This window comes from Oncorhynchus mykiss, chromosome 6, assembly GCF_057628025.1.
Source record: "Oncorhynchus mykiss isolate SJ-2025 chromosome 6, ASM5762802v1, whole genome shotgun sequence".
Classification (NCBI taxonomy): domain Eukaryota; kingdom Metazoa; phylum Chordata; class Actinopteri; order Salmoniformes; family Salmonidae; genus Oncorhynchus; species Oncorhynchus mykiss.
In genome coordinates, this window is record NC_143027.1 from 7,294,781 (window position 1) to 7,321,949 (window position 27,169).

General features: G+C 40.8%; 4 protein-coding genes and 1 pseudogene across 4 annotated transcripts; all 5 read left to right on the forward strand.

The window, feature by feature from the left end:
• The first annotated feature begins 157 nt into the window (after positions 1–157).
• On the forward strand, positions 158–1,768 carry LOC149982759 (uncharacterized). The gene has a single exon (XM_090236927.1). The coding sequence runs from the start codon at positions 176–178 to the stop codon at positions 1,766–1,768; it is 1,593 nt and encodes a 530-aa protein (XP_090093053.1). The 5' UTR covers positions 158–175.
• Positions 1,769–2,190: 422 nt separating this feature from the next.
• On the forward strand, positions 2,191–17,447 carry LOC149982760 (uncharacterized). Its single transcript, XM_090239254.1, has 3 exons — positions 2,191–2,771; positions 16,472–16,647; positions 17,437–17,447. Exons 1-3 carry the CDS (start codon positions 2,191–2,193, stop codon positions 17,445–17,447), a joined length of 768 nt encoding a protein of 255 aa, XP_090095380.1.
• Positions 17,448–18,003: 556 nt separating this feature from the next.
• On the forward strand, positions 18,004–19,971 carry LOC149982761 (uncharacterized; annotated as a pseudogene).
• Positions 19,548–21,394, forward strand: LOC149982762 (uncharacterized). The gene has a single exon (XM_090236929.1). It carries the CDS (start codon positions 19,874–19,876, stop codon positions 20,957–20,959), a length of 1,086 nt encoding a protein of 361 aa, XP_090093055.1. The 5' UTR covers positions 19,548–19,873; the 3' UTR covers positions 20,960–21,394.
• LOC149982763 (uncharacterized) lies at positions 21,213–21,966 on the forward strand. Its single transcript, XM_090239256.1, has 2 exons — positions 21,213–21,231; positions 21,362–21,966. The coding sequence occupies exons 1-2, from the start codon at positions 21,213–21,215 to the stop codon at positions 21,964–21,966; spliced, it is 624 nt and encodes a 207-aa protein (XP_090095382.1).
• Positions 21,967–27,169: the final 5,203 nt, after the last annotated feature.

Below are 27,169 nucleotides of genomic sequence, written 5' to 3' on the forward strand. Positions count from 1 at the left end.
AGAGCACGAAGAAGAAAGATGTAAACAGAAGCAAATAGAGATGGAAGAGAAAGAAAGAGAAGAGAGACAGAGAGAGATTGAAAGAGAGCACGAAGAAGAAAGATGTAAACAGAAGCAAATAGAGATGGAAGAACGAGAGAGGGAGAAGAGACAGAGAGAGATCAAAAGAAAGAGAATGGAGAAGAGACAAAAACATATCGAAAGAGAAGAAGAGAGACAGAAAGAGATTGAAAGAGAGCACGAAGAAGAAAGATGTAAACAGAAGCAAATAGAGATGGAAGAGGAAGAACGAGAGAGGGAGAAAGAGAGACAGAGAGAGATCAAAAGAAAGAGAATGGAGAAGAGACAGAAAAACATGGAAAGAGAAGTGAGACAGAAAGAGATTGAAAGAGAGAATGAAGAAGAAAGATGTAAACAGAAGCAAATAGAGATGGAAGAGGAAGAAAGAGAAGAAGAGAGACAGAGAGAGATCAAAAGAGAGAATGAAGAACAACTATTTAAACAGAAGCAAATAGAGATGGAAGAGGAAGAAAGAGAAGAAGAGAGACAGAGAGCGATCGAAGAGAAAGAGAGACAGAGAGAGATTGGAGAGAAAGAAAGACGACAACAACAAGAGGAGAGAAAGATAATGTTTGAGAGAGATCAAGAAGAAGAAAATATATGGAAACAGAAGCAAATTGACATGGAGAAGGAGGGAAGAGAGAGGGAGAACAAGAGACAGAGAGAGATAGAAGAGATACACAGACGACAACAACAAGAGGAGAGACAGAAACTAATGGAGAAGGAGAAAGAAAGGGAGAAAGACAATGACAATCAGAGAGAGATGGAATTAAAAGATCAGCAACAGAAAGAGATGGAGAAAGAAAAGATGATTATGAGAGAAAGGGAGGAAGCAGGAAGAAGAAAGGAAGGGCAGAAAAATATTTTGGGGGAAATTGAGGGACAGAATGAACTGGAGATAGAACAGGAGAGAGAGATGGAAGAAAAGCAGGAAGTGATTAAGGAAGCAGAGGAAGAGTACAGGGAAAGAGAAGAGAGAGGAAAGGAAGTAAGCATGAAGAAACATGTAGTAGTTAATGTTAAAGCAAAAGCACGGGAAGTCTTCAATAGGCGTAAAGAGAGGAGGTTAGAAGTGTTGAAGGGGGAACGAGAACACATAGAAAGAGGACAACAAATCAGGAGGGAGAAGGAGGAAAGACGGCTGGAGATGGAAAGAAAACAGGAGAGGGCAAGACAACAAGAGGAGCAGGATAAAAAACGAGAGATTGAAATTGCTAGACAGAAAGAAATGTTGAGACTAAGAGAGGAGGAGAGGCAGAGAGAGGAAGAGAGAGAGGAGGAGAGAAAGAAAGCCATTAAATGCCTTTTATCTTTAATCAGAGAGAGAGAAGAAATAATACAGGCAAAAAAAAGAGAGGAGATGGTGGAAGAGGAAAGAAGGGAGATCCTTGAGTACAAGAGGGGTGACTTAGAGGAGGAGGAGAAGGAAGATGACAAGGAGGACATTCTCTCACCCGATAAAAGTATCCGAAGGAGAGCCGTGGGCTGGGTAAACAAGAAGTGGGAGAAGAGGAACATCAGAAAGATAGAGAGAACGTATCAGAGAGAGGCTGAGGAGGGCCATAAGATCGTCCACATAGGTAAGACCTGTTTTCCCTCTACTTATGACATTATCCTCTTTAGTCTCCTCTACACACATTTGTTCCACACCAGTCATCATGTTGCATCATTGTTTCAATATAAAACTACTGTCCAAAGAATATGTTAGCTGACATGGCTCATTGAGTGACTGACTGACATAACAAGAAAAATACTGCTGATAACAACCACGTTTTTAAATGGTACCTTGTGTCATCTACTAGTCTAACTCTCAAGACTAAGTAGAGACCCAGAAAGAGTTCCTAAAAACACACACACAAAAACGTGTTTTGGGGGGATCCGGGGGCTACTAGTGGCCATGGGGCCCTAAGCGATCACATATGCCCTGGCACTATACAAAGAATAGGTGCCATTCTGGACTCATGTTCAACTTAGGGCCAGGTCAATTCAGGATGGGAATTATTGCACTTTATTGACAAATTCCATGCCTTGCTCAACTGAAAAGAGTAAAGAATCATTGAGATCCAATTGTGTTTTCTATTCTTCATTCCCTGTGTCCATTACATTTAAGTTGATACCAGATCCACTAAGATGAATGTGAACTCTACTTCTTCTCCCCTCCCAGCCATCCCTGGACACACAAGGCTAACATCCACCATGACCCGGGCAGAGAGAGAGAGGGAGAAGAGGAAGGAGCTGCTGAAGGCTGAGGAGAGAAGGAAGAAGATGGAGGATTTCAATAAGCAGTGGAGAGAGCGGTCCCTGCTTAAAAAACAGACTCATCAACAACTGAAGGAGGAGAGGGAGAGGATGAAGGAAAACTACCTGGAGCAGATGAATCTGGAGGCTGATGCTCAAATCAACACCCGGTGTCTAACCACCCAACACAGCCACGATTACAACCACGGTCAGGAGTTGCCCGGGTGGGCCAATGGCCAACAAGTAAGCCAAGAGCCAACTGGATCTGCTGATGGCCACCAGGAAAGGCCAAGGAGGCAACAGGCATGGGCAGAGAACCAGGAGGGGAGTTCAGAGAACCAGCAGGAGGGGCCAGAGAACCATCAGGGGGGGCCAGACAGCCAGCAGCTAGAAGCTCCAGAAGAGGTTGAAAAATCAGAGCGAATCTCCAAGACAAAGAAAAAGCCAAGCATCTGGAAGAAAATTAGGATGAGGTAAAGAATGTTTAAACATCTATTAATGTTTTACACTGTTAATATACATGTCATCACTTTAAAAAGTGACATTATCCAAATGTGAGGGTTTAGTGTACATGCAACACACATGTAAATATATAGATACTTACCTGTCTCTGTGATGTCTTACAGCATTCTGCCTAGAGCTGGAACTCGATGAAGCCACAGTTCCACTGAGGTTACGTTGGTAATTAAAAGTGTCGCCCAATAATTCCTCCTCCTCTTTAAGTCATCGAGCCACATTTCTTCCTCAAAACATTATAGTCTCCTCAAGCCAGCAAGTATCCTCTTTATCAGGCAACAAACCATCGAAGGTCAGTGACCCTCCTCCCAAGAACAGAGACTCTCATCTGTATCCTAGTTAAATTCATCTCTGCTTACCACCTCTACAGTCCTAGAAAATATCCCAAAAATGGAAATGGTTTCAACAGAAGTCCTCCCCTCAGACCAGTGGCTCCACAGACCAGAGTTTCTCATCTTTATTCAAGTTGAATGCAACTCTGATCATTTCCACCACCTCTCCTGTTAAGGGGAGGTGCTGAAAAGGAGGTCTGGGAGGAGGTCTGCAGGTAGCCTGGACCAGACCGGTAGCAGCTAAGTTGCTGGCTCCATCCCCGGGCAGAGCTGCTCAAGTCAGGCCAGTGATGTTTGATGATGTCATTTTTGTTAGCAAAGTTTTACTCTTTAATAAAAACATTTAGTAAAAAAGCAATATTGTTGTTACGGTGTGGATTGTTTTGTTATTTATTAGAATTGAAACATCCAGTAGTCATGGTAGATGTTAGACTTTCAATGAGACACCTAACATTCCATCAGTTTGATACAATGTGTGACATGTTATATTAGAGAGGAGTCCTCTATACACATCTATTTTAGACCATAGGAGAAATATCAGCTTCTCTAAGAATCTGAGGAGAGAGCAACAGTAGACGCATCGTTAGCTCTCCCACCTCCAGTTCAGTACTCGGGTCATTCCACCAATTGAGTACCTTTTGGGGGATGTAACTTTATATTTCACCTAATTCTAACATTCTGTCATAAAGAGCACATGTTCAACTTAATATAAAACATGTTTTCCATCTCAAAGTAACAAATACATACTATAGTAAGTGCCTATTAAGTGCCAAATAAAGTGACAGGGTTGACTGTAACAGAGTTGACTATTTCATCTAGAATCAACCATAGATCCCCATGTGACAGGGGGAATGGAATGCAAGCTTACCAAACACATGTAAATAGTTTAAACATGTCTAGACTGTCTATCTATAGGTAACAGGGTTGATGTGTTATAATTCACCCACCCAGTGGTGATTGCAGCATGTACATCTTGGTGGGGAAAACTCCCCCAAAATGTTTTAGATGAATGCCAGCAAAGCCACTACACAACACAACACTAAACAATACATTAATTGCACTATAAATTTAACAAACGGTGCCCACAAACTGTTAGGGTCGACATAAAGCTGTCCCAACAGCAGAGCTATCTTTTCAGCACCATGGAGAGAATCATTTTTAAAAAACATAGCTGATATGGCTGACTTGCTTAAACAAATGTGGTTTCTACTGACAATTGAGATGTACAAACTATGGCATAAGGGGACAACGAGTGGACTACAGGATATCTGTAATTTAGATTAAGACAATGAGAGACCTAGGATGAACGTCGTCAATATAACCATTTGTTCAGCACTTTTGAAATGTACAGCGACAGAATTTTGAACATGGGCCATTCTTACAGTATTCTCCCTGTACACCAAGTCATAACTGCATATAAGCAGACAATGAAAGCTCGTACAATATTCAATGATTACATTTCTCTAAAACAGGCTATAGTCTACATGTGCACCACCAAGTCAGAGCAGTAGGCTAAGTTATGAGAGGGGAAAGGGACAAAGTTATTAGGGTGAGGCACATGGGCTACTAACAGCTTACTACACAACATACACTTAGTATTACTTTCTTAGATACAGTATACATGTCTCCCTGTAACGATATTCGTCTTCCTCTGACGAGGAGTATGAAGGATCGGACCAATATGCAGCGTGATACGTGTCCATGTTGATCATTTATTAACATTGAACACAAAAAACAAAATAACAAGGACAACGAACGAAAACAAAACAGATCTGTCTGGTGAAGACACAGAGACAGAAAACAATCACCCACCTCTAAAATGGGGAAAACAGGCTACCCAAGTATGATTCTCAATCAGAGACAACGAACGAAATCTGTCTCTGATTGAGAACCATACCAGGCCAAACACATAAATACTACATAGAAAAAATAACATAGACTCCCCACCCCAACTCACGCCCTGACCAAACTAACACAAAGACATAATAAAGGAACTAAGGTTAGAACGTGACACTCCCAGGCATATTACATCATTTATAGAGAAGCTTCCAACCACTCAGGAGTCATGCTGAATAGCAGGCTAGTGATTGCTTTGTTAAGCTTTAGCTTAGCTTGCAGTTAGCCTCTGATTCCTTCCAAACCACTCATTGTTGAATTTGCGATTTCCAACTTTTTGTGTTTATTTGGAAAGGTTGATGACCACCAATACTTTTTATCTATAATTTCTCTTCATATCACAAGGATTGAAAAGGATTTGCCAGTAGATTGTTGACTGGATGCATGATGATGACTGCTAGCTTGGTAGCTATGATTTTGAAAATATGATGTTGAACCAATCACGGCGCAACCAGAGAACATTACCAACCCCTACGCTCCGTATTTCTCACTGGCTGCCCCACCACCACAGAAAGCACTAAGCTGGGCTGAAACACCTGCATTTATGAGCTGCCTTCCTCAAGAAAGCAAAAAAAGACAGTGTTTGTATGATTTTAAAAAAAAGTTTATATTGTTTACAAACCGATATGTGACACTTATTAATGCCAAAATAACATGCAAAGCAGGCAACATCTATATAAATATATATATTGTTGTTAAACACGTGGGGCTCAAAACGGGTGTGGCTCCGCCCCACCTGCCCTGAATGACGGCTCGCCACTGACAACAATATAATGAAAGATGATTCTATGATGAATACATTATTATTAAAAGATGAGCTCAACGTTTTTATTGGTCAATCAATATTGAATGATTCAATCATTCATTGTTTTACAGTGGTGTAGTTAGCTTTATATTAAAGATTCAGACTTTGCTCTTCAAAACCTCTTCAACGGAAAAATATATATATATTAATGTAATATTCTAAATTGGCTGATGATAGTGAATAAGTTAAACCCCTTGTTTTGCCAATTCGGTGTCATATTCACTTTTTGGAGGTGAAATGTAGCTAAAAATGTGCCATCCTCTGCTCAGAGGGTTAAGGGACCGTCTTAAAACTGCATCGCATACAATTGCCTGTAAATGAAAAATATCAATACCTTCTCAACGACATGACAGAGATCTCAAACAAATTTGACACTGATAAGAGACCTCTTTTCTCGAATGCAATTAGTTACATTATTTTAAAGTTATATAAAATCTACTAAAAGTAAAACAAGTTACTTTACATAAAAATACTTTTAAAAAATCAATATCTTCCACCCCATTAGACTTTCATGAAAACAACCAACCAAACTTACCTACCACATTGGTTCAGGGACGTCATGCCTCCAATCAACAGCAATTTGTGTTTGTATTTGTTGGCTTTGGATACTTTTTTACAAACATTCATTACATTTACATGAATACTACTTTAAAATGTCAATAGATTCCACCCCATGAGACATTCATGAGTTAAACTAACTGTGATTGGTTCAGGGACCTCATCCCTCCAATCAATAGCTATTACTTTTGTATTTCTTGACTTTGGTGATATTCTACCAACTTAAATTGACTTTACAGTAAAGATACTTTCTTAAAACGTCAATAGCTTCCACCCCATATTACTTTAATGAATACAAACAACTATCATTGGTTCAGGAACCTCATCCCACTAATAAACGTCAATTACTTTCTGTATTTTTTTAAACTTTATATTTTTTTAATGAATTTGAATGGACTTTACCTGAAAAATGCTTCTCTAAAACTTCAGTAGCTTCCACTTTTATGAATACAACAAACTGATATTGGTTCACAGACCTCTTCCCTCCAATCCACAGTAATTACGTTTGGACTTTTGGACATTACAAATCAAGTCAAATTGAAAACATTATTGGTGTTGTTGAATTAGGTTTTCATAATAGCAAGCTAGGACTGATGGTTTGGTTATCTAAACTAGCAAGTATGTTGGTTTGTTACCAAGGCAACTACTGTAGCTATCTAGTAAACTTGCTAGCTACTTCAATGGATGTTGAAGACATTTCTACCGGCAAATGTGTTAAATTATAGCCATGGTATAAAAGGGATAATCAACTCAGGGCTTTATGGTTCTCTGGAAAATAAAGTCCATGGAAGGTCAGTTCCACAGTGTTCATTATTTACCATAGAACTCATAGTCCCTCGTTGATTATCCCTTACATCACTTTATGAGCTGGATTTGCCTTTCTTTGCAACAGTGGAAGCTGCTGAGGAGACGACGGCTCATAATAATAGTTGGAATGGAGTCAATGGAGTGGGTTCAACCACATCAAAGATGTTTCCATGTGTTTGATACCACTCAATTGACTTCATTCCAGACATTATTATGAGCTGTCTTCCCCTCAGCAGCCTCCACTGCTTTGCAATTAGTTTGTTCGTTTTCAGTTGTTAGCATTTAGCTAACAGCGTCTATGTGAATTTGCTATCAGTTTGTGCTAATTTGTTAGCATTCTGGTAATAGAGGGCAATAGGTTTTTCTTGTGTTTTTAGCACCCCCTCATGTGCTATGCCGGTAATACTGTAAATCCCGGTATGAGAGAAGGATGGTATGACAATATGAAAATCTGGATACCGCCCAAGCCTAATCACCACAACCACCACACCTACCTACCACAACTAACATCACCGTATCTACCATCATCATACCTACCGTCACCACACCTACCATCATTACACCTACCATTCCTACAATCACCACACCTATCACACCTACCATCACCACACCTACCATCATTACACCTACCATCATTACACCTACCATCACCACACCTACCATTGTAATTGTGGATGGATATTCTGCTTCATTCAATGATGACGGTATTGTAGAAGGTAGATACAGGAGTAGCCTATTGTCTACAATAATAACGTCATTGAATGTACTATAGTATCATTTATTTAATTGATGAATGAAATTGTAAATAGGCTCCTTCATTCAGTGAATACTGGATGTCTTTCTATCTCTGGGAGTATGTTAATGAAGGCTTTTCAGCTGTTGAACTATGGCAATGTCCAACAAATGTCTAAATCTTTCTTTCTTTTAGTCAACAAGTGATGAGCCAGAGCAACCAATCAACGTCACTGCAGCTGTTCTACCCACCACCCCCACTGCTCTTCCTCCACCACCAACCTCATCCTCTTCTCCTGTTCAACTCATTTGCCGCCACACTAGAAAGGACTGTATATACAGTTGAAGTCGGAAGTTTACATACACTTAGGTTGGAGTCATTAAAACTCATTTTTCAACCACTCCATACATTTCTTGTTAACAAACTATAGTTTTGGTAAGTTGTTTAGGACATCTACTTTGTGCATGAAACAAGTTATTTTTCCCCAAAAAATGTACCGACAGATTATTTCACTTATGATTAACTGTATCACAATTTCAGTGGGTCAGAAGTTTACATAAACTAAGTTGAATATTGCATTTAAACAGCTTGGAAAATTCCAGAAAATGATGTCATGGCTTTAGAAGCTTCTGATAGGCTAATTGACATCATTTGAGGCAACTGGATGTGTACTGTGAGGTTCTGTGTTACACACTATAGCCCTTACCATATCATATGTGATGGAATACTATTTGCTGTTGGCTTGTTTGGGTATATGTGTTATGCAACATAGCTGACTTGAGACATTGTTAAGGCCTTTCTCGTGATGCAAAAATACAGGATAACATGAAGACAGGAACTGTGCAATGAGTTGTGGGGGCACATTCAGAACGTAGTATTGGGAGAACAAACAGTCTTTTGTTAGATAACAGGAGCCAGGTGTTAGATAACTGTATTGAGTGTGTGAGCGCATAGATATTCTACACAACTACAACGACTGACCGCTGAAGCGCCAAGGAGGCTGGGACCAGCTCTTGCACCAACAATCAACAATAGGCTGGGTGAGTTTAAACCACGCCCAGTCTCTACTCTGACAGGCCGGGTCGGAAGCTTCTGTCAAGAGTATATTATAATATCTTTGTCAGGAACAAGTCAGGTCTCTGTTTGCCCTGCGAGGTGGGACAGAGAGCCCGTATATACGAAAATTGCATTTACCACTTATTGCTTAGCTGATAAAAAATACATAGTATACAATCGGTGACTCAATGTCATATTTATCCTGATACCAGATTCGAATTGACGCAACTCTAACAGTACCTGTGGATGTATTTCAAGGCCTACCTTAAAACTCAGTGCCTCTTTGCTTGACGTCATGGGAAAATCGAAAGAAATCAGCCAAGACCTCAGGAAAAAAAATTGTAGACCTCCACAAGTCTGGTTCATCCTTGGGAGCAAGTTCCAAACCCCTGAAGGTACCACATTCATCTGTACAAACAATAGTACGCAAGTATAAACACCATGGGACCACGCAGCTGTCATACCGCTCAGGAAGGAGATGTGCTCTGTCTCCTAGAGATGAACGTACTTTGGTGCAAAAAGTGCAAATCAATCCCAGAACAACAGCAAAGGACCTTGTGAAGTAGCTGGAGGAACCAGGTACAACAATATCTTTATCCACAGTAAAACGAGTCCTATATCGACATAACCTGAAAGGCCCTCAGCAAGGAAGAAGCCACTGCTCCAAAACCACCATAGAAAAGCCAGACAACGGTTTGCAACTGCACATGTAGACAAAGATCGTACTTTTTGGAGAAATGTCCTCTGGTCTGATAAAACATAAAGAGAACTGTTCTAAAATTCACCAAATTTATTGTGGGAAGCTTGTGGAAGGCTACCTGAAACGTTTGACCCAAGTTAAACAATTTAAAGGGAATGCAACCAAATACTAATTGACTGTATGTAAACTTATGACCCACTAGGAATGTGATGAAAGAAATAAAAGCTGAAATAAATCATTCTCTGTCCTATTATTCTGACATTTCACATTCTTAAAAGAAAGTGGTGATCTTAACTGACCTAAGACAGGGAATCTTTACTTGGATTAAATGTCAGGAATTGTGAAAAACTCTGTTTAAATGTATTTGGCTAAGGTGTATGTACACTCCCGTCATCAACTGTACATACCCCTGTGCCCATCTCATTGCAATATGGTCCATCCAGGGCCTCAGCTGGGCGCCTACAATGTGAGAAATGTAAACAAGATGCTATAATTGTGTGTGTGTGTGTGTGTGTGTGTGTGTGTGGTTTGAGTTCCAAAAAAAAGACATGAGTGTGATGTGCCCCTCTGTTTTAATGTTGAAATGCCATGAATGGAAGATGACAAAGGAGATAGTGATGAGGGTGAGAGCATCCAGTATGAAAATAAAGACCCCTTGGGATCTAAAATGAGTGTGGGGGCCCTCTTGTTGCCATCTTTTACTTTGACTTCCCTACATTCCTAAAGAAAATAATGTACTTTTTACTCCATACATTTTCCCTGACATCAAAAAGTACTTGTTACATTTTGACAGGAAAATGGTCCAATTTACACAATTATCAAGAGAACATCCCTGGTCACCCCTACTGCCTCTGATCTGGCGGACTCACTAAACAGAGAACATCCCTGGTCACCCCTACTGCCTCTGATCTGGAGGACTCACTAAACAGAGAACATCCCTGGTCACCCCTACTGCCTCTGATCTGGAGGACTCACTAAACAGAGAACATCCCTGGTCACCCCTACTGCCTCTGATCTGGAGGACTCACTAAACAGAGAACATCCCTGGTCACCCCTACTGCCTCTGATCTGGAGGACTCACTAAACAGAGAACATCCCTGGTCACCCCTACTGCCTCTGATCTGGAGGACTCACTAAACAGAGAACATCCCTGGTCATCCCTACTGCCTCTGATCTGGAGGACTCACTAAACAGAGAACATCCCTGGTCATCCCTACTGCCTCTGATCTGGAGGACTCACTAAACAGAGAACATCCCTGGTCATCCCTACTGCCTCTGATCTGGAGGACTCACTAAACAGAGAACATCCCTGGTCACCCCTACTGCCTCTGATCTGGAGGACTCACTAAACAGAGAACATCCCTGGTCATCCCTACTGCCTCTGATCTGGAGGACTCACTAAACAGAGAACATCCCTGGTCATCCCTACTGCCTCTGATCTGGAGGACTCACTAAACAGAGAACATCCCTGGTCATCCCTACTGCCTCTGATCTGGAGGACTCACTAAACAGAGAACATCCCTGGTCACCCCTACTGCCTCTGATCTGGTGGACTCACTAAACAGAGAACATCCCTGGTCATCCCTACTGCCTCTGATCTGGAGGACTCACTAAACAGAGAACATCCCTGGTCACCCCTACTGCCTCTGATCTGGAGGACTCACTAAACAGAGAACATCCCTGGTCATCCCTACTGCCTCTGATCTGGAGGACTCACTAAACAGAGAACATCCCTGGTCATCCCTACTGCCTCTGATCTGGAGGACTCACTAAACAGAGAACATCCCTGGTCATCCCTACTGCCTCTGATCTGGAGGACTCACTAAACAGAGAACATCCCTGGTCATCCCTACTGCCTCTGATCTGGAGGACTCACTAAACAGAGAACATCCCTGGTCATCCCTACTGCCTCTGATCTGGAGGACTCACTAAACAGAGAACATCCCTGGTCACCCCTACTGCCTCTGATCTGGTGGACTCACTAAACAGAGAACATTCCTGGTCATCCCTACTGCCTCTGATCTGGAGGACTCACTAAACAGAGAACATCCCTGGTCACCCCTACTGCCTCTGATCTGGAGGACTCACTAAACAGAGAACATCCCTGGTCACCCCTACTGCCTCTGATCTGGAGGACTCACTAAACAGAGAACATCCCTGGTCATCCCTACTGCCTCTGATCTGGAGGACTCACTAAACAGAGAACATCCCTGGTCATCCCTACTGCCTCTGATCTGGAGGACTCACTAAACAGAGAACATCCCTGGTCATCCCTACTGCCTCTGATCTGGCGGACTCACTAAACAGAGAACATCCCTGGTCACCCCTACTGCCTCTGATCTGGTGGACTCACTAAACAGAGAACATCCCTGGTCATCCCTACTGCCTCTGATCTTGAGGACTCACTAAACACAAATGCTTTGTTTGTAAATTATATCTGAGTGTTGGAGTGTTCCCCTGGCTATCCGCAAATATATTTTAAAATAAAATAAAATTGTACCATCTGGTTTGCTTAATATAAGGAATTTGAAATGGTTTACACTTGTACTTTTACTTTTGATACTTAAGTACATTTAAAACCAAATACTTTTAGACTTTTACTCAAGTAGTATTTTACTGGGTGACTCTCACTTTTACTTGTCATTTTCTATTAAGGTATCTTTACTTTTACTCAAGTATGACTATTGAGTACTTTTTCCACCACTGAGGCAGCAGATCAGAGATGTCAAGGTGGCACCCAAGCATATGCCATGTGTATATGTGCAACATACAAATATGTATGGTCATATTCTTTATGTTTTACTTCATTTGTTATCTGATGGATCCATCCCTTGTATCATTTTCTAGGCCTCCCAGGTATTTTCATTTAAAGTAATGTATATGATTACTGCTGCTAGGGGGAGCTGTGATGTCAATGGGGAGCGTTAGTGAGATCGTGAGGTCTTAGAGGTTTCTTCTTCAATCTTGGAGAATTCCTACTACTGAAAACTAATAACGTTTCTCCGTCTCATCATTTTACCCTATTAATCAAGTTACGTAATGTGCAAAAGTCCTATTTGTTTTATTTTCTATCAAAGACTCAGTTTAGTTCAGGTAATATATGTAAATATGTGATGTCTCGATAAAATGTGTTAATATTTCTACAAAAATAGCATTTAACAGTTTGCTAGCTTGATGCTAACCAAATTTAACTTGGCTAAGCACTAGCTAGCTCTAGGCTAGTTTATCTCAGTCTGATAGCTTACATGTTAGTGGTTTATAATATAATGGTTGAAGCACTGTTTAGCACAGTCCTCCAGTAATGTATAGCTTTTTCCAAATTGACACTGATAGTACAGTGAGTTATATATAATGTGAATGTGTAGATGTGTGGTGATAGTATTTTAACCTCAGACCTTTTATTTTGTTGATACTGGAATATGAAATGTGGAGATGTAATGCAACAATAGAGTTGTAATGGATAATTGGTTTTGATGCAGCGACCAATTTGGCAACGGAATTATGAGTTGTAATCACTTAATAATTCACAAACAAAATACACATCAGAAAAATCACTAGAACTAATTGTTAGCTCCACCATTACAACATAACTTTCATTATCCCCCCTCCTCACAAAGACAAATGTGAAAATATCTTGAAGTTATGTGGGTTTTTGGTAACGGAATTACAAGGCACAAGACAATATTACCAAAACGATTTCTCCAAACCCAAATGTAAGTGTTGATATTAGTAGTCAGGGGTCTTTATGTCAACATGATTCTGTTTTTATGTAGTTCTGATATTGGACCTTTTAAGACTTTTTCTGGTGATGTTTTCTAAGATCCCTTTTCCATCTGTTTACCCAGAAATCAAAGCCTTCACTGGTTGAAACATGTATCTATAATTACATCTTAGATTTCATTTCACACCCAATTACACATGCTCCTATGAACATTAGAATTGGTGCTCAAATCAAAATCAAATTGTATTGGTCACAACACATGGTTAGTAGATGTTATTGGGAGTCTAGCGAAATGCTTGTGCTTCTAGTTCCGACAGTGCAGTAATATCTAACAAGTAATATCTAACAATTTCACAACAAATACCTAATAGACAATCCTTTTACATGGAAATGCCGTACTGTACCTCTAGAGATACTATCCATCCCCAACTAGTAATAAAGTGGTCGGGCTGGTTGCTACTGGCCTCTCCAGCTTCAGGCTGAATCACACCCATGATGAGAGGAGGTTTACTGGACACACAGGGAGAAACTACAGTCTGAATCACACCCATGATGAGAGGAGGTTTCCTGGACACACAGGGAGAAACTACAGTCTGAATCACACCCATGATGAGAGGAGGTTTACTGGACACACAGGGAGAAACTACAGTCTGAATCCCACCCATGATGAGAGGAGGTTTCCTGGACACACAGGGAGAAACTACAGTCTGAATCACACCCATGATGAGAGGAGGTTTACTGGACACACAGGGAGAAACTACAGGCTGAATCACACCCATGATGAGAGGAGGTTTACTGGACACACAGGGAGAAACTACAGTCTGAATCACACCCATGATGAGAGGAGGTTTACTGGACACACAGTGAGAAACTACAGTCTGAATCACACCCATGATGAGAGGAGGTTTACTGGACACACAGGGAGAAACTACAGTCTGATGACTGATGAGACTACCTTTAAGGCTTAAGGGTTTGGTTAATGTTAGGGTTAATGTTAGGGTTCATGTTAGGGTTCATGTTAGGGTTCATGTTAGGGTTAAGGTTAGAGTCCGTTTTAAGTTTTGGCCAGATGGGCTGTCAATGGTATGTTGGTCAGAAAAGTCAATTTAGTCTTTCCCTTCTCAAACCTGTCCTCCCCCTAACCAGGGAGGTATTCCACAACCAGCACACCTGATTCACTAATCAGAGGTTTGGATGATTATTTGACCAGTGGAACAAAGTGGACTGGATCTAGGTGAACTATGTGGAGAGTCTTCCAGGGACAGTACAGTACAGACTGAGAAGCTAACAACAGTGTAGTTTACCCAACTCATTCAAACTATCATGACTATTGTTTAGAGAGAAGATCTGCACAAGGGCATAAAGTTTAAGATATAGCAAGAGAGGACAATATGGTGCAAGGTAGCCAAAGTGGAATCAAAAGTTATAGGCCTAATCATCAATCAAATATGAAATATAAAACCAAAATATAATCTACATATAAAGACAACATGTCATCTACATGTGTTATAGAATAGCTCCCTTCTCACATCCCAGGTCATGTTTGGACTGGAACGTGACAACTCAACGGGCTATGCGCATCTCCCCAATAGCCTACAGACAACTTTCCTGAGTGCAATGTCATTAATGTGACCGATATGTACAGTATAATAAGCAATAAATAGTGGGGAGAGAGTTGTGATTGTATGTTTGTTTGTACAGTTATGGCTGTAATGTTATTATCTTGTGTTCTCACTAAACACCCACATTTGTATTTGTGTGGGAAATGTTTGTAGGCTATGGTTGCTGTTTGTATTTCATTGAACTTTAGGCCCATACAAAGACAAATCACACAACATATAATTCCAAATAACCTTAGGCAAAAATACACGAAATAAAAGTCAAGTGAAAATAGTTATAAATGACTTTATCAATTATGAGTAGCTAAACATTATCGACTTTTGGACACTGATGCGCAGGAGAACCCCTAGCTGTCAATCAAGCAGGCGCGGTGAACGGATTATGACGCTCAAGCGTTCCAAATGACGCAACAATACAGCTCCAGACCAGAGAAAGTTAATGCCGAGGATATTATTCGGTTCAACACTAAAACTGAGGTTTGACACGTGTGATTTGAGGTGAGTCAAATATTTACAAACGTTTACAATACATTAACCATCCGCTTCGTTATTTCTGTTGCTATCAATCACTCCATCTGTATCTACTCTTCTGTCTGTCTGTCGGACTATCTGAATTGTCTGTGTACTGTCTAGCCACCATATGCCAGAAAGGTTCTTTCACATAGGCTCATATTCACAAAGTCTCATAGAAGGAGTGCTGATCAATAATCAGTTTGGTCTTTTAAATTAAACTGAATACATTTTGATGGACAGGAGGCGACCTGATCCTAGATCAGCACTCCTACCCTGAAACACTTTGTGAACACAATCCAGGTGTACTGTGATGAGGTATTATTATATTAGTTGTGCTGATGCATGATGGGTTGTAGGCTAGAGCTTGAGGACTCAACTCTGAAGACTGTTTCTGAATTCACTGACCTGGTGAGTAAATGTTGTGTACAATGGCACCATCTAGTGACAGAAACATAGAAACACACATTGTTGCTGAACGAAGGCATCTCTTTATTTTCCAGAAATAAAACGTGTAGACCTTTCCTGCAGTCTCTGAGGAGATGGACACCTCTTCTTCTTCTGGACGATCTCCGTCTCCTACTGGGACTGTCTTCTTACCCCCTCCTATCATGTGGAACAGTCTGTAAGTCATTCATCACATAACCTAGCTCTGGTACAGGGCATTATGTGCGGCTTGCTGAAGGAAGGCTCAGTGTCTGCAAGCTGTACGTAACGCCCTGGACCAGAGTGACACATTACCCACCTCTGGCCATCATGGACAGTCAACTCATCACATTCACGTACTGTAAGTCACAGTTGTGTGATTTGTGTTATTAAAGACAGTTAAATTGAGCAGAAGTTGAATTATTATTTTAATATTGAAGTAAATTGTCTGAGTTCACTTCCTAAATAATGTGTTGACATTCCTTTGCTCCCAGCTACAAGCAGGCAGAGATGGAGGTTTACTTCCCGAGAGAAGAGAAGAAGACCTGTACAGAGAAGGAAGCCCACATGCTTGAGTTGATGGGGAAGGATCGAACAATCCGAAATCAGAAGAAGGAGATGGACAGACTCCAAGTGTGCCTCTGGGAGGAGGAAAAGAAGAAGAGGAATGGTGAAACGGAGAAGGACAAGATCATTGAACAATTACAGTCTGAGACAGACCATCTCCGAGCCCTTTTAAAAGATGAAAGGAGGAGAAGAAGAGTAGAAAGGGGTATCATGAAAGAGTGGAAGGCTGAGATCCTGAGACTGAGGGAGGCAGAGAGCCAGAGGGAGGCAGAGAGTCAGAGGGAGTCAGAGAGCCAGAGGGAGGCAGAGAGCCAGAGAGATTCAGAAAGACAGAGAGAAGCAGAGAGACAGAGAGAAGCAGAGAGACAGAGAGAAGCAGAGAGACAGAGAGAAGCAGAGAGACAGAGGGAGGCAGAGAGACAGAAGGAAGCAGAGAGACAGAGGGAGGCAGAGAGACAGAGAGAAGCAGAGAGACAGAGGGAAGCAGAGAGACAGAGGGAAGCAGAGAGAGCCACAGAAGCAATGGAGCACCAGAGAAAACTGCAGGAGATCCACAGACTAAAACAACTGCTGGATTTACTGATGGTGGACCTACAACTGGCCCACGTAAGACATGTCATTGTTATTATTAAAAGGCAGTGTATATTTACCCAGCTGAAAATTAATAGTGGCAGACAGCGGTACGCTAACCTAATGTTAACTTTTATTCCTTTCCTTTAACCCTTACCTTAACCTCACTGAAACTATACCTAACCTTTACCTTAACCCAACCCTAGGTCCTGAACCTAACCTTCATTTATCTCAACCCCTATGCCTTTCTTCTGCCGGTTGAATATCCACTTCCTTATTAACGTCATTACTGTTGTTGTTGTTGATAACTGTATCTGTGCAGGTTGTAAATAACTGCATTAGTGAAACATCATTTGTAGGAGTAATTTCTTCAAGCATAAACATCAGAGGCAACATTGTTGTAACATCACACAAATTGTAACAGGAATTTCTCAAACCCCTAACTGAATGGGTAAGAAGGTTGTGTGTTTGTATTTGTACACATTTGGACATAATTGATTCCATAAAATGTCTCATAATTTTTTCAAACCATGTCAATACATTAATTGACAATGAATTGTCCAGATGAATTGATCAACATGACCCTGCTATTGATGTTGTCCAGTGTTTGATGCAATTACCTAGCTCTAGGTTGTATTTCTGTGTATCGTTCTCTGCAAATCCTTTGAAAGTATGTCTTGATAATAGATTATCACTAATTTTACCTTTTAAAATGAAGCAAGAGATTGAGAGATTGAGGCTATGGCAGAAAGTCATGGAGGATCAGCGACCAAGACTGGCCTGGAACAACAAACCTATTGAAACAGGAAGAGAGAGGGAAAGAGAGAGGGAAAAAGAGAGAGAAAGGGAGATGGAAAGGGAGAGAAAAGCAGAATTGGAAAGACAAGAAATGAAGAAGAAAGTGGAACAGGCAGAAGAAACGATAAAAGCGTTAGAACGAGAGATTGAGAGATTGAAAGAGATTGAGAAGGAAATCATATTTGAAAGAGAAAGAGACATGCGTATTGCAGAGAATGAGAAAGTCAAACTGGTCAACGAAAAGGTAAAAGAGTTAGAGAGAGAGGTTGAGAGACTGAAAGAAGATATGACAACAAAAGAGATTCATTACAAAATCAAATTTGAAAGAGCGAAAGAAGCGTTTAGAAGACAGAATGAGAGAGTGAAACAGGTTAACCAAAATGTACTAGTGTTAGACAGAGAGGTTGTGAGAATGAAAGAAGAGATTACATTGAAAGACGAGACTGAACCAGAGAGAACATTTGATAGAGACAGAGAGAGAGAAAATGATTGGAGACGAAGTGAAGAGGAGTTGAAAAATAGAGTGGAGAGAGAGATGGAGATGGAGACAGCCCTCATCAATGACAAAAAGACGTCTGAATTGGAGGAAGTCTTCAAGAAAATCAAGGAACAGCAGATAGAATTAGAAAATATGGAAACAGACAAATATAAATGGAAACAGAACCAAATGGACATGGAGGAGAAGATGGAGGGTGAGCACAACAAACAGAAAGAGGTAGAAAGAAAGAGAATGGAGAAAATACCAAAACAGAGACAAGAAGAAGATGAGAAGAAGAAGGAGATGGAGAGAGAAGAAGAAGAGGAGAGACGCAAACAGAAGCACATAGAGATGGAAGAGGAAGAAAGAGAGAGGGAGAAAGAGAGACAGAGACAGATAAAAAGGAAGAGAATGGAGAAGAGACAGAAAATTATGGAAAGAGAAGAAGAGAGACAGAGAGAGATTGAAAGAGAGATTGAAGAAGAAAGATGTAAACAGAAGCAAATAGAGATGGAAGAGGAAGAACGAGAAAGGGAGAAAGAGAGACAGAGAGAGATCAAAAGGAAGAGAATGGAGAAGAGACAGAAAATTATGGAAAGAGAAGAAGAGAGACAGAAAGAGATTGAAAGAGAGCACGAAGAAGAAAGATGTAAACAGAAGCAAATAGAGATGGAAGAGGAAGAACGAGAGAGGGAGAAAGAGAGACAGAGAGAGATCAAAAGAAAGAGAATGGAGAAGAGACAGAAAAACATGGAAAGAGAAGTGAGACAGAAAGAGATTGAAAGAGAGAATGAAGAACAACTATTTAAACAGAAGCAAATAGAGATGGAAGAGGAAGAAAGAGAAGAAGAGAGACAGAGAGCGATCAAAAGAGAGAATGATGAAGAAAGATGTCAACAGAAGAAAATAGAGATGGAAGAGGAAGAAAGAGAGACAGAGAGAGATCAAAAGAAAGATAATGGAAAAGAGACAAAAACATATCGAAAGAGAAGAAGAGAGACAGAAAGAGATTGAAAGAGAGAACGAAGAAGAAAGATGTAAACAGAAGAAAATAGAGATGGAAGAGAAAGAAAGAGAAGAAGAGAGACAGAGAGAGATTGAAAGAGAGAATGAAGAAGAACTATTTAAACAGAAGCAAATAGAGATGGAAGAGGAAGAAAGAGAAGAAGAGAGACAGAAAGAGATTGAAAGAGAGAATGAAGAACAACTATTTAAACAGAAGCAAATAGAGATGGAAGAGGAAGAAAGAGAAGAAGAGAGACAGAGAGAGATCAAAAGAGAGAATGATGAAGAAAGATGTCAACAGAAGCAAATAGAGATGGAAGAGGAAGAAAGAGAAGAAGAGAGACAGAGAGCGATCGAAGAGAAAGAGAGACAGAGAGAGATTGGAGAGAAAGAAAGACGACAACAACAAGTGGAGAGAAAGATAATGTTTGAGAGAGATCAAGAATAAGAAAATATATGGAAACAGAAGCAAATTGACATGGAGAAGGAGGGAAGAGAGAGGGAGAACAAGAGACAGAGAGAGATAGAAGAGATACACAGACGACAACAACAAGAGGAGAGACAGAAACAAATGGAGAAGGAGAAAGAAAGGGAGAAAGACAATGACAATCAGAGAGAGATGGAATTAAAAGATCAGCAACAGAAAGAGATGGAGAAAGAAAAGATGATTATGAGAGAAAGGGAGGAAGCAGGAAGAAGAAAGGAAGGGCAGAAAAATATTTTGGGGGAAATTGAGGGACAGAATGAACTGGAGATAGAACAGGAGAGAGAGATGGAAGAAAAGCAGGAAGTGATTAAGGAAGCAGAGGAAGAGTACAGGGAAAGAGAAGAGAGAGGAAAGGAAGTAAGCATGAAGAAACATGTAGTAGTTAATGTTAAAGCAAAAGCACGGGAAGTCTTCAATAGGCGTAAAGAGAGGAGGTTAGAAGTGTTGAAGGGGGAACGAGAACACATAGAAAGAGGACAACAAATCAGGAGGGAGAAGGAGGAAAGACGGCTGGAGATGGAAAGAAAACAGGAGAGGGCAAGACAACAAGAGGAGCAGGATAAAAAACGAGAGATTGAAATTGCTAGACAGAAAGAAATGTTGAGACTAAGAGAGGAGGAGAGGCAGAGAGAGGAAGAGAGAGAGGAGGAGAGAAAGAAAGCCATCAAATGCCTTTTATCTTTAATCAGAGAGAGAGAAGAAATAATACAGGCAAAAAAAAGAGAGGAGATGGTGGAAGAGGAAAGAAGGGAGATCCTTGAGTACAAGAGGGGTGAGTTAGAGGAGGAGGAGAAGGAAGATGACAAGGAGGACATTCTCCCACTTGATAAAAGTATCCGAAGGAGAGCTGTGGGCTGGGTAAACAAGAAGTGGGAGAAGAGGAACATCAGAAAGATAGAGAGAACGTATCAGAGAGAGGCTGAGGAGGGCCATAAGATCGTCCACATAGGTAAGACCTGTTTTCCCTCTACTTATGACATTATCCTCTTTAGTCTCCTCTACACACATACGTTCCACACCAGTCATCATGTTGCATCATTGTTTCAATATAAAACTACTGTCCAAAGAATATGTTAGCTGACATGGCTCATTGAGTGACTGACTGACATAACAAGAAAAATACTGCTGATAACAACCACGTTTTTAAATGGTACCTTGTGTCATCTACTAGTCTAACTCTCAAGACTAAGTAGAGACCCAGAAAGAGTTCCTAAAAACACACACACAAAAACGTGTTTTGGGGGGATCCGGGGGCTACTAGTGGCCATGGGGCGCTAAGCGATCACATATGCCCTGGCACTATACAAAGAATAGGTGCCATTCTGGACTCATGTTCAACTTAGGGCCAGGTCAATTCGGGATGGGAATTATTGCACTTTATTGACAAATTCCATGCCTTGCTCAACTGAAAAGAGTAAAGAATCATTGAGATCCAATTGTGTTTTCTATTCTTCATTCCCTGTGTCCATTACATTTAAGTTGATATCAGATCCACTAAGTTGAATGTAAACTCTACTTCTTCTCCCCTCCCAGCCATCCCTGGACACACAAGGCTAACATCCACCATGACCCGGGCAGAGAGAGAGAGGGAGAAGAGGAAGGAGCTGCTGAAGGCTGAGGAGAGAAGGAAGAAGATGGAGGATTTCAATAAGCAGTGGAGAGAGCGGTCCCTGCTTAAAAAACAGACTCATCAACAACTGAAGGAGGAGAGGGAGAGGATGAAGGAAAACTACCTGGAGCAGATGAATCTGGAGGCTGATGCTCAAATCAACACCCGGTGTCTAACCACCCAACACAGCCACGATTACAACCACGGTCAGGAGTTGCCCTGCTGGGCCACAGGCCAACAAGTAAGCCAAGAGCCCACTGGATCTGCTGATGGCCACCAGGAAAGGCCAAGGAGGCAACAGGCATGGGCAGAGAACCAGGAGGGGAGTTCAGAGAACCAGCAGGAGGGGCCAGAGAACCATCAGGGGGGGCCAGACAGCCAGCAGCTAGAAGCTCCAGAAGAGGCTGAAACATCAGAGCCAATCTCCAAGACAAAGAAAAAGCCAAGCATCTGGAAGAAAATTAGGATGAGGTAAAGAATGTTTAAACATCTATTCATGTTTTACACTGTTAATATACATGTCATCACTTTAAAAAGTGACATTATCCAAATGTGAGGGTTTAGTGTACATGCATCACACATGTAAATATATAGATACTTACCTGTCTCTGTGATGTCTTACAGTCTTCCTGACGTGCTGTCTGCCTAGAGCTGGAATTCGATGAAGCCACAGTTCCACTGAGGTTACGTTGGTAATTAAAAGTGTCGCCCAATAATTCCTCCTCCTCTTTAAGTCATCGAGCCACATTTCTTCCTCAAAACATTATAGTCTCCTCAAGCCAGCAAGTATCCTCTTTATCAGGCAACAAACCATCGAAGGTCAGTGACCCTCCTCCCAAGAACAGAGACTCTCATCTGTATCCTAGTTAAATTCATCTCTGCTTACCACCTCTACAGTCCTAGAAAATATCCCAAAAATGGAAATGGTTTCAACAGAAGTCCTCTCCTGTTAAGGGGAGGTGCTGAAAAGGAGGTCTGGGAGGAGGTCTGCAGGTAGCCTGGACCGGACCGGTAGCAGCTAAGTTGCTGGCTCCATCCCCGGGCAGAGCTGCTCAAGTCAGGCCAGTGATGTTTGATGATGTCATTTTTGTTTGCAAAGTTTTATTCTTTAATAAAAGCATTTATTAAAAAAGCAATATTGTTGTTACGGTGTGGATTGTTTTGTTATTTATTAGAATTGAAACATCCAGTAGTCATGGTAGATGTTAGACTTTCAATGAGACACCTAACATTCCATCAGTTTGATACAATGTGTGACATGTTATATTACAGAGGAGTCCTCTATACACATCTATTTTAGACCATAGGAGAAATATCAGATTGAAATAGCTTCTCTAAGAGTCTGAGGAGAGAGCAACAGTAGAAGCATCGTTAGCTCTCCCACCTCCAGTTCAGTACTCGGGTCATTCCACCAATTGAGTACCTTTTGGGGGGTGTAACTTTATATTTCACCTAATTCTAACATTCTGTCATAAAGAGCACATGTTCAACTTAATATAAAACATATTTTCCCATCTCAAAGTAACAAATACATACTATAGTAAGTGCCTATTAAGTGCCAAATAAAGTGACAGGGTTGACTGTAACAGAGTTGACTATTTCATCTAGAATCAACCATAGATCCCCATGTGACAGGGGGAATGGAATGCAAGCTTACCAAACACATGTAAATAGTTTAAACATGTCTAGACTGTCTATCTATAGGTAACAGGGTTGTGGTGTTATTATTAAAAGATTAGTTCACCGTTTTTATTGGTAAATCAAAATTGGTTGATTCAATCATACATTGTTTTACAGTGGTGAAGTTAGCTTTATATTAAAGATTCAGACTTTGCTCTTCAATAATACCTCAAATAAAAAAAAAAATATATATAAATGTAATATTCTAAATTGGCTGATGATAGTGAATAAGTTAAACCCCTTGTTTTTACCATTCGGTGTCATAATCACTTTTTGGAGGTGAAATGTAGCTAAAAATGTGCCATCCTCTGTTCAGAGGGTTAAGGGACCGTCTTAAAACTGCATCGCATACAATTGCCTCTAAATGAAAAATATCAATACCTTCTCAACGACATGACATAGAGATCTCAAACAAATTTGACACTGTAAAGAGACCTCTTTTCTCGAATGCAATTAGTTACATTATTTTTACTTCTTAAAATCTACAAAATGTAAAATAAATCACTTTACAATAAAAACATCAATATCTTCCCCTCCATATAACTTTCATGAATACAACCAACTGTTATTGGTTCAGGGACCTCATGCCTCCAATCAATAGCAATAACTTTTGTATTTTTTGACTTTGGTGATATTCTACCAACTTAAATTGACTTTATGTTAAAAATACTTTCTTAAAACGTCAATAACATATCCGTTATTTTACCAGGTAAATTGACTGAGAATACGTTCTCATTTGCAGTAATGACCTGGGGAATAGTTACAGGGGAGAGGAGGGGATGAATGAGCTAATTGTAAACTGGGGATTATTAAGTGACTGAAATGGTTTGAGGGCCAGATTGGGAATTTAGCCAGGACACCGGGGTTAACACCTTTACTCTTACGATCAGTGTCATGGGATCTTTAATGACCTCAGAGAGTCAGGACACCCGTTTAACATCCCAGCCAAAAGACAACACCCTACACAGGGCAGTGTCCCCAATCACTGCCCTGGGGTATTGGGATATATATAGATATATATACCGGCTATGCCGGTAATACTGTAAATCCCGGTATGAGAGAAGGATGGTATGACAATATGAAAATCTGGATACCGCCCAAGCCTAATCACCACAACTACCACGCCTACATACCTCATCTACCAAACCTACCTACCACAACTACCACACCTACCTATCACAACTACCACATCTACCTACCACAACTACTATAACTACCACTCCTACCTACACACCTACCTACCACAACTACCACATCTACCTACCACGCCTACCTACTACAACTACCACACCTACCAACCACAACTACCACACCTACCTACTACAACTACCACACCTATCTATCACAACTACCACATCTACCTACCACAACTACCACGCCTACGTACCACATCTACCAAACCTACCTACCACAACTATCACGCCTACCTACCACAACTGCCACACCTACCTACTATTGTGTTAAATGTACTATGGTGTTAAATGCTGAGCTGTAGTCGATAAACAGCATTCTTACATAGGTATTCCTCTTGTCCAGATGGGTTAGGGCAGTGTGCAGTGTGATTGCGATTGCCTACCACAACTACCACACCTACCTACCACACCTACCTACCACTACTACCACACCTACCTACCACAACTACTACACCAACCTACCACATCGACCATCACCACAACTAAAAAACCTACCATCAACAAACCCACCTAACACAACTACCACATATACCTACCACAACTACCTACCACAACTACCACACTTACCTAGCACAACTACCACACTTACCTAGCACAACTACCACAACTACCACATCTACCTACCACAACTTCCACGCCTACGTACCACATCTACCAAACCTACCTACCACAACTACCATGCCTATGTACCACATCTACCAAACCTACCTACTACAACTACCACACCTACCAACCACAACTACCACACCTACCTACTACAACTACCACACCTACCTACCCCAACTACCACACCTACCTACCACAACTACCACCCAATGTACCACAACTACCCCACCTACCTACCAAAACTACCATACCTACCTACCACAACTACTACACCAACCTACCACAACTACCATCACCACACCTACCAAACCTACCATCACCACACCTACCATCCCTACCATCCCCACACCTACCATACCTAACTTCACCACACGTACCCTCCCTACCATCACCACACCTGCCAACACCACACCTACCACACCTACCATCACCACACCTGCCATCACCACACCTGAGTAGAGTACCACATCACTGCTTGCCTTTCTTTACACAGCAGCTTTAATGGGAAATCCAACACTGACCAATAATGTGTTATTTTGACTTTTTTACTTTTAAAAGATTAAATACATCACTTTGTCTTTTGTTTTGTTGTCTGTGAAAGTAATGCCAGTATAGTCTTGGAGTGCAGAGTGTTTTTGTTGTCTGTGAAAGTAATGCCAGTATAGTCTTGGAGTGCGGAGTGTTTTTGTTGTCTGTGAAAGTAATGCCAGTATAGTATTGGAGTGCGGAGTGTTTTTGTTGTCTGTGAAAGTAATGCCAGTATAGTCTTGGAGTGCAGAGTGTTTTTGTTGTCTGTGAAAGTAATGCCAGTATAGTCTTGGAGTGCTGAGTGTTTTTGTTGTCTGTGAAAGTAATGCCAGTATAGTCTTGGAGTGCGGAGTGTTTTTGTTGTCTGTGAAAGTAATGCCAGTATAGTCTTGGAGTGCAGAGTGTTTTTGTTGTCTGTGAAAGTAATGCCAGTAAGTGAGCATGACTTGAGTAAGTCTTGAGTAAGTCTAAAAGTGTTTGGTTTAAAATATACTTAAGTATCAAACGTAAATGTACAAGTATAAATAATTTCAAATTCCTTTTATTAAGCAAAGCAGATGGACACATTTTCTACTTTTTAAAATTGTATTTACAGATAGCCACACTCAGACATCATTTACAGATAGCCACACTCAGACATCATTTACAGATAGCCACACTCAGACATCATTTACAGATAGCCACACTCAGACATCATTTACAGATAGCCACACTCAGACATCATTTACAGATAGCCACACTCAGACATCATTTACAGATAGCCACACTCAGACATCATTTACTAACGAAGCATCTCTGTTTAGTGAGTCTACCAGATCAGAGGCAGTAGGGATGACCAGGGATGTTATCTTGATAAGTGTGTGAATTTGAATATTTTACTGTCCTACTAAGCATTCAAAATATAACGAGTATTTCAGAGGCAGTAGGGATGACCAGGGATGTTCTCTGTTTAGTGAGTCCTCCAGATCAGAGGCAGTAGGGATGACCAGGGATGTTCTCTGTTTAGTGAGTCCTCCAGATCAGAGGCAGTAGGGATGACCAGGGATGTTCTCTGTTTAGTGAGTCCCCAAGATCAGAGGCAGTAGGGGTGACCAGGGATGTTCTCTGTTTAGTGAGTCCTCCAGATCAGAGGCAATAGGGATGACCCTACTTGATTAGGGATGTTCTCTTGATAAGTGTGTGAATTTGAATATTTTCCTGTCCTACTAAGCATTCAAAATATAACAAGTATTTTTTGGATGTTTAGGGAAAATGTATGGAGTAATGAGTACATCATTTTCTTCAGGAATGTAGTGAAGTAAAAGTAAAAGTTGTCAGAAATATAAATAGTAAAGTACAGATACCACAAAAAAGTACTTAAGTAGTACTTGAAAGTATTCTACTTTTCCCCTTTCTCTGTTTCTCATCTCTCGTCCTCATTTTTCATCTCTGTTTCTCATCTCTCGTCCTCATTTTTCATCTCTGTTTCTCATCTCTCGTCCTCATTTTTCATCTCTGTTTCTCATCTCTCGTGCTCATTTTTCATCTCTGTTTCTCATCTCTCGTCCTCATTTTTCATCTCTGTTTCTCATCTCTCGTCCTCATTTTTCATCTCTGTTTCTCATCTCTCGTGCTCATTTTTCATCTCTGTTTCTCATCTCTCGTCCTCATTTTTCATCTCTGTTTCTCATC

Coding starts and splice junctions, on each gene's coding strand:
- LOC149982762 (XM_090236929.1), top strand. CDS start 19,874: ATGGAGAAGGAGGGAAGAGAGAGGGAGAACAAGAGACAGAGAGAGATA.
- LOC149982760 (XM_090239254.1), top strand. CDS start 2,191: ATGAATGTGAACTCTACTTCTTCTCCCCTCCCAGCCATCCCTGGACAC. Junction 2,772..16,471: donor TGGAAGAAAATTAGGATGAG/GTAAAGAATGTT, acceptor CTTTGCTCCCAG/CTACAAGCAGGCAGAGATGG.
- LOC149982759 (XM_090236927.1), top strand. CDS start 176: ATGGAGAAGAGACAAAAACATATCGAAAGAGAAGAAGAGAGACAGAAA.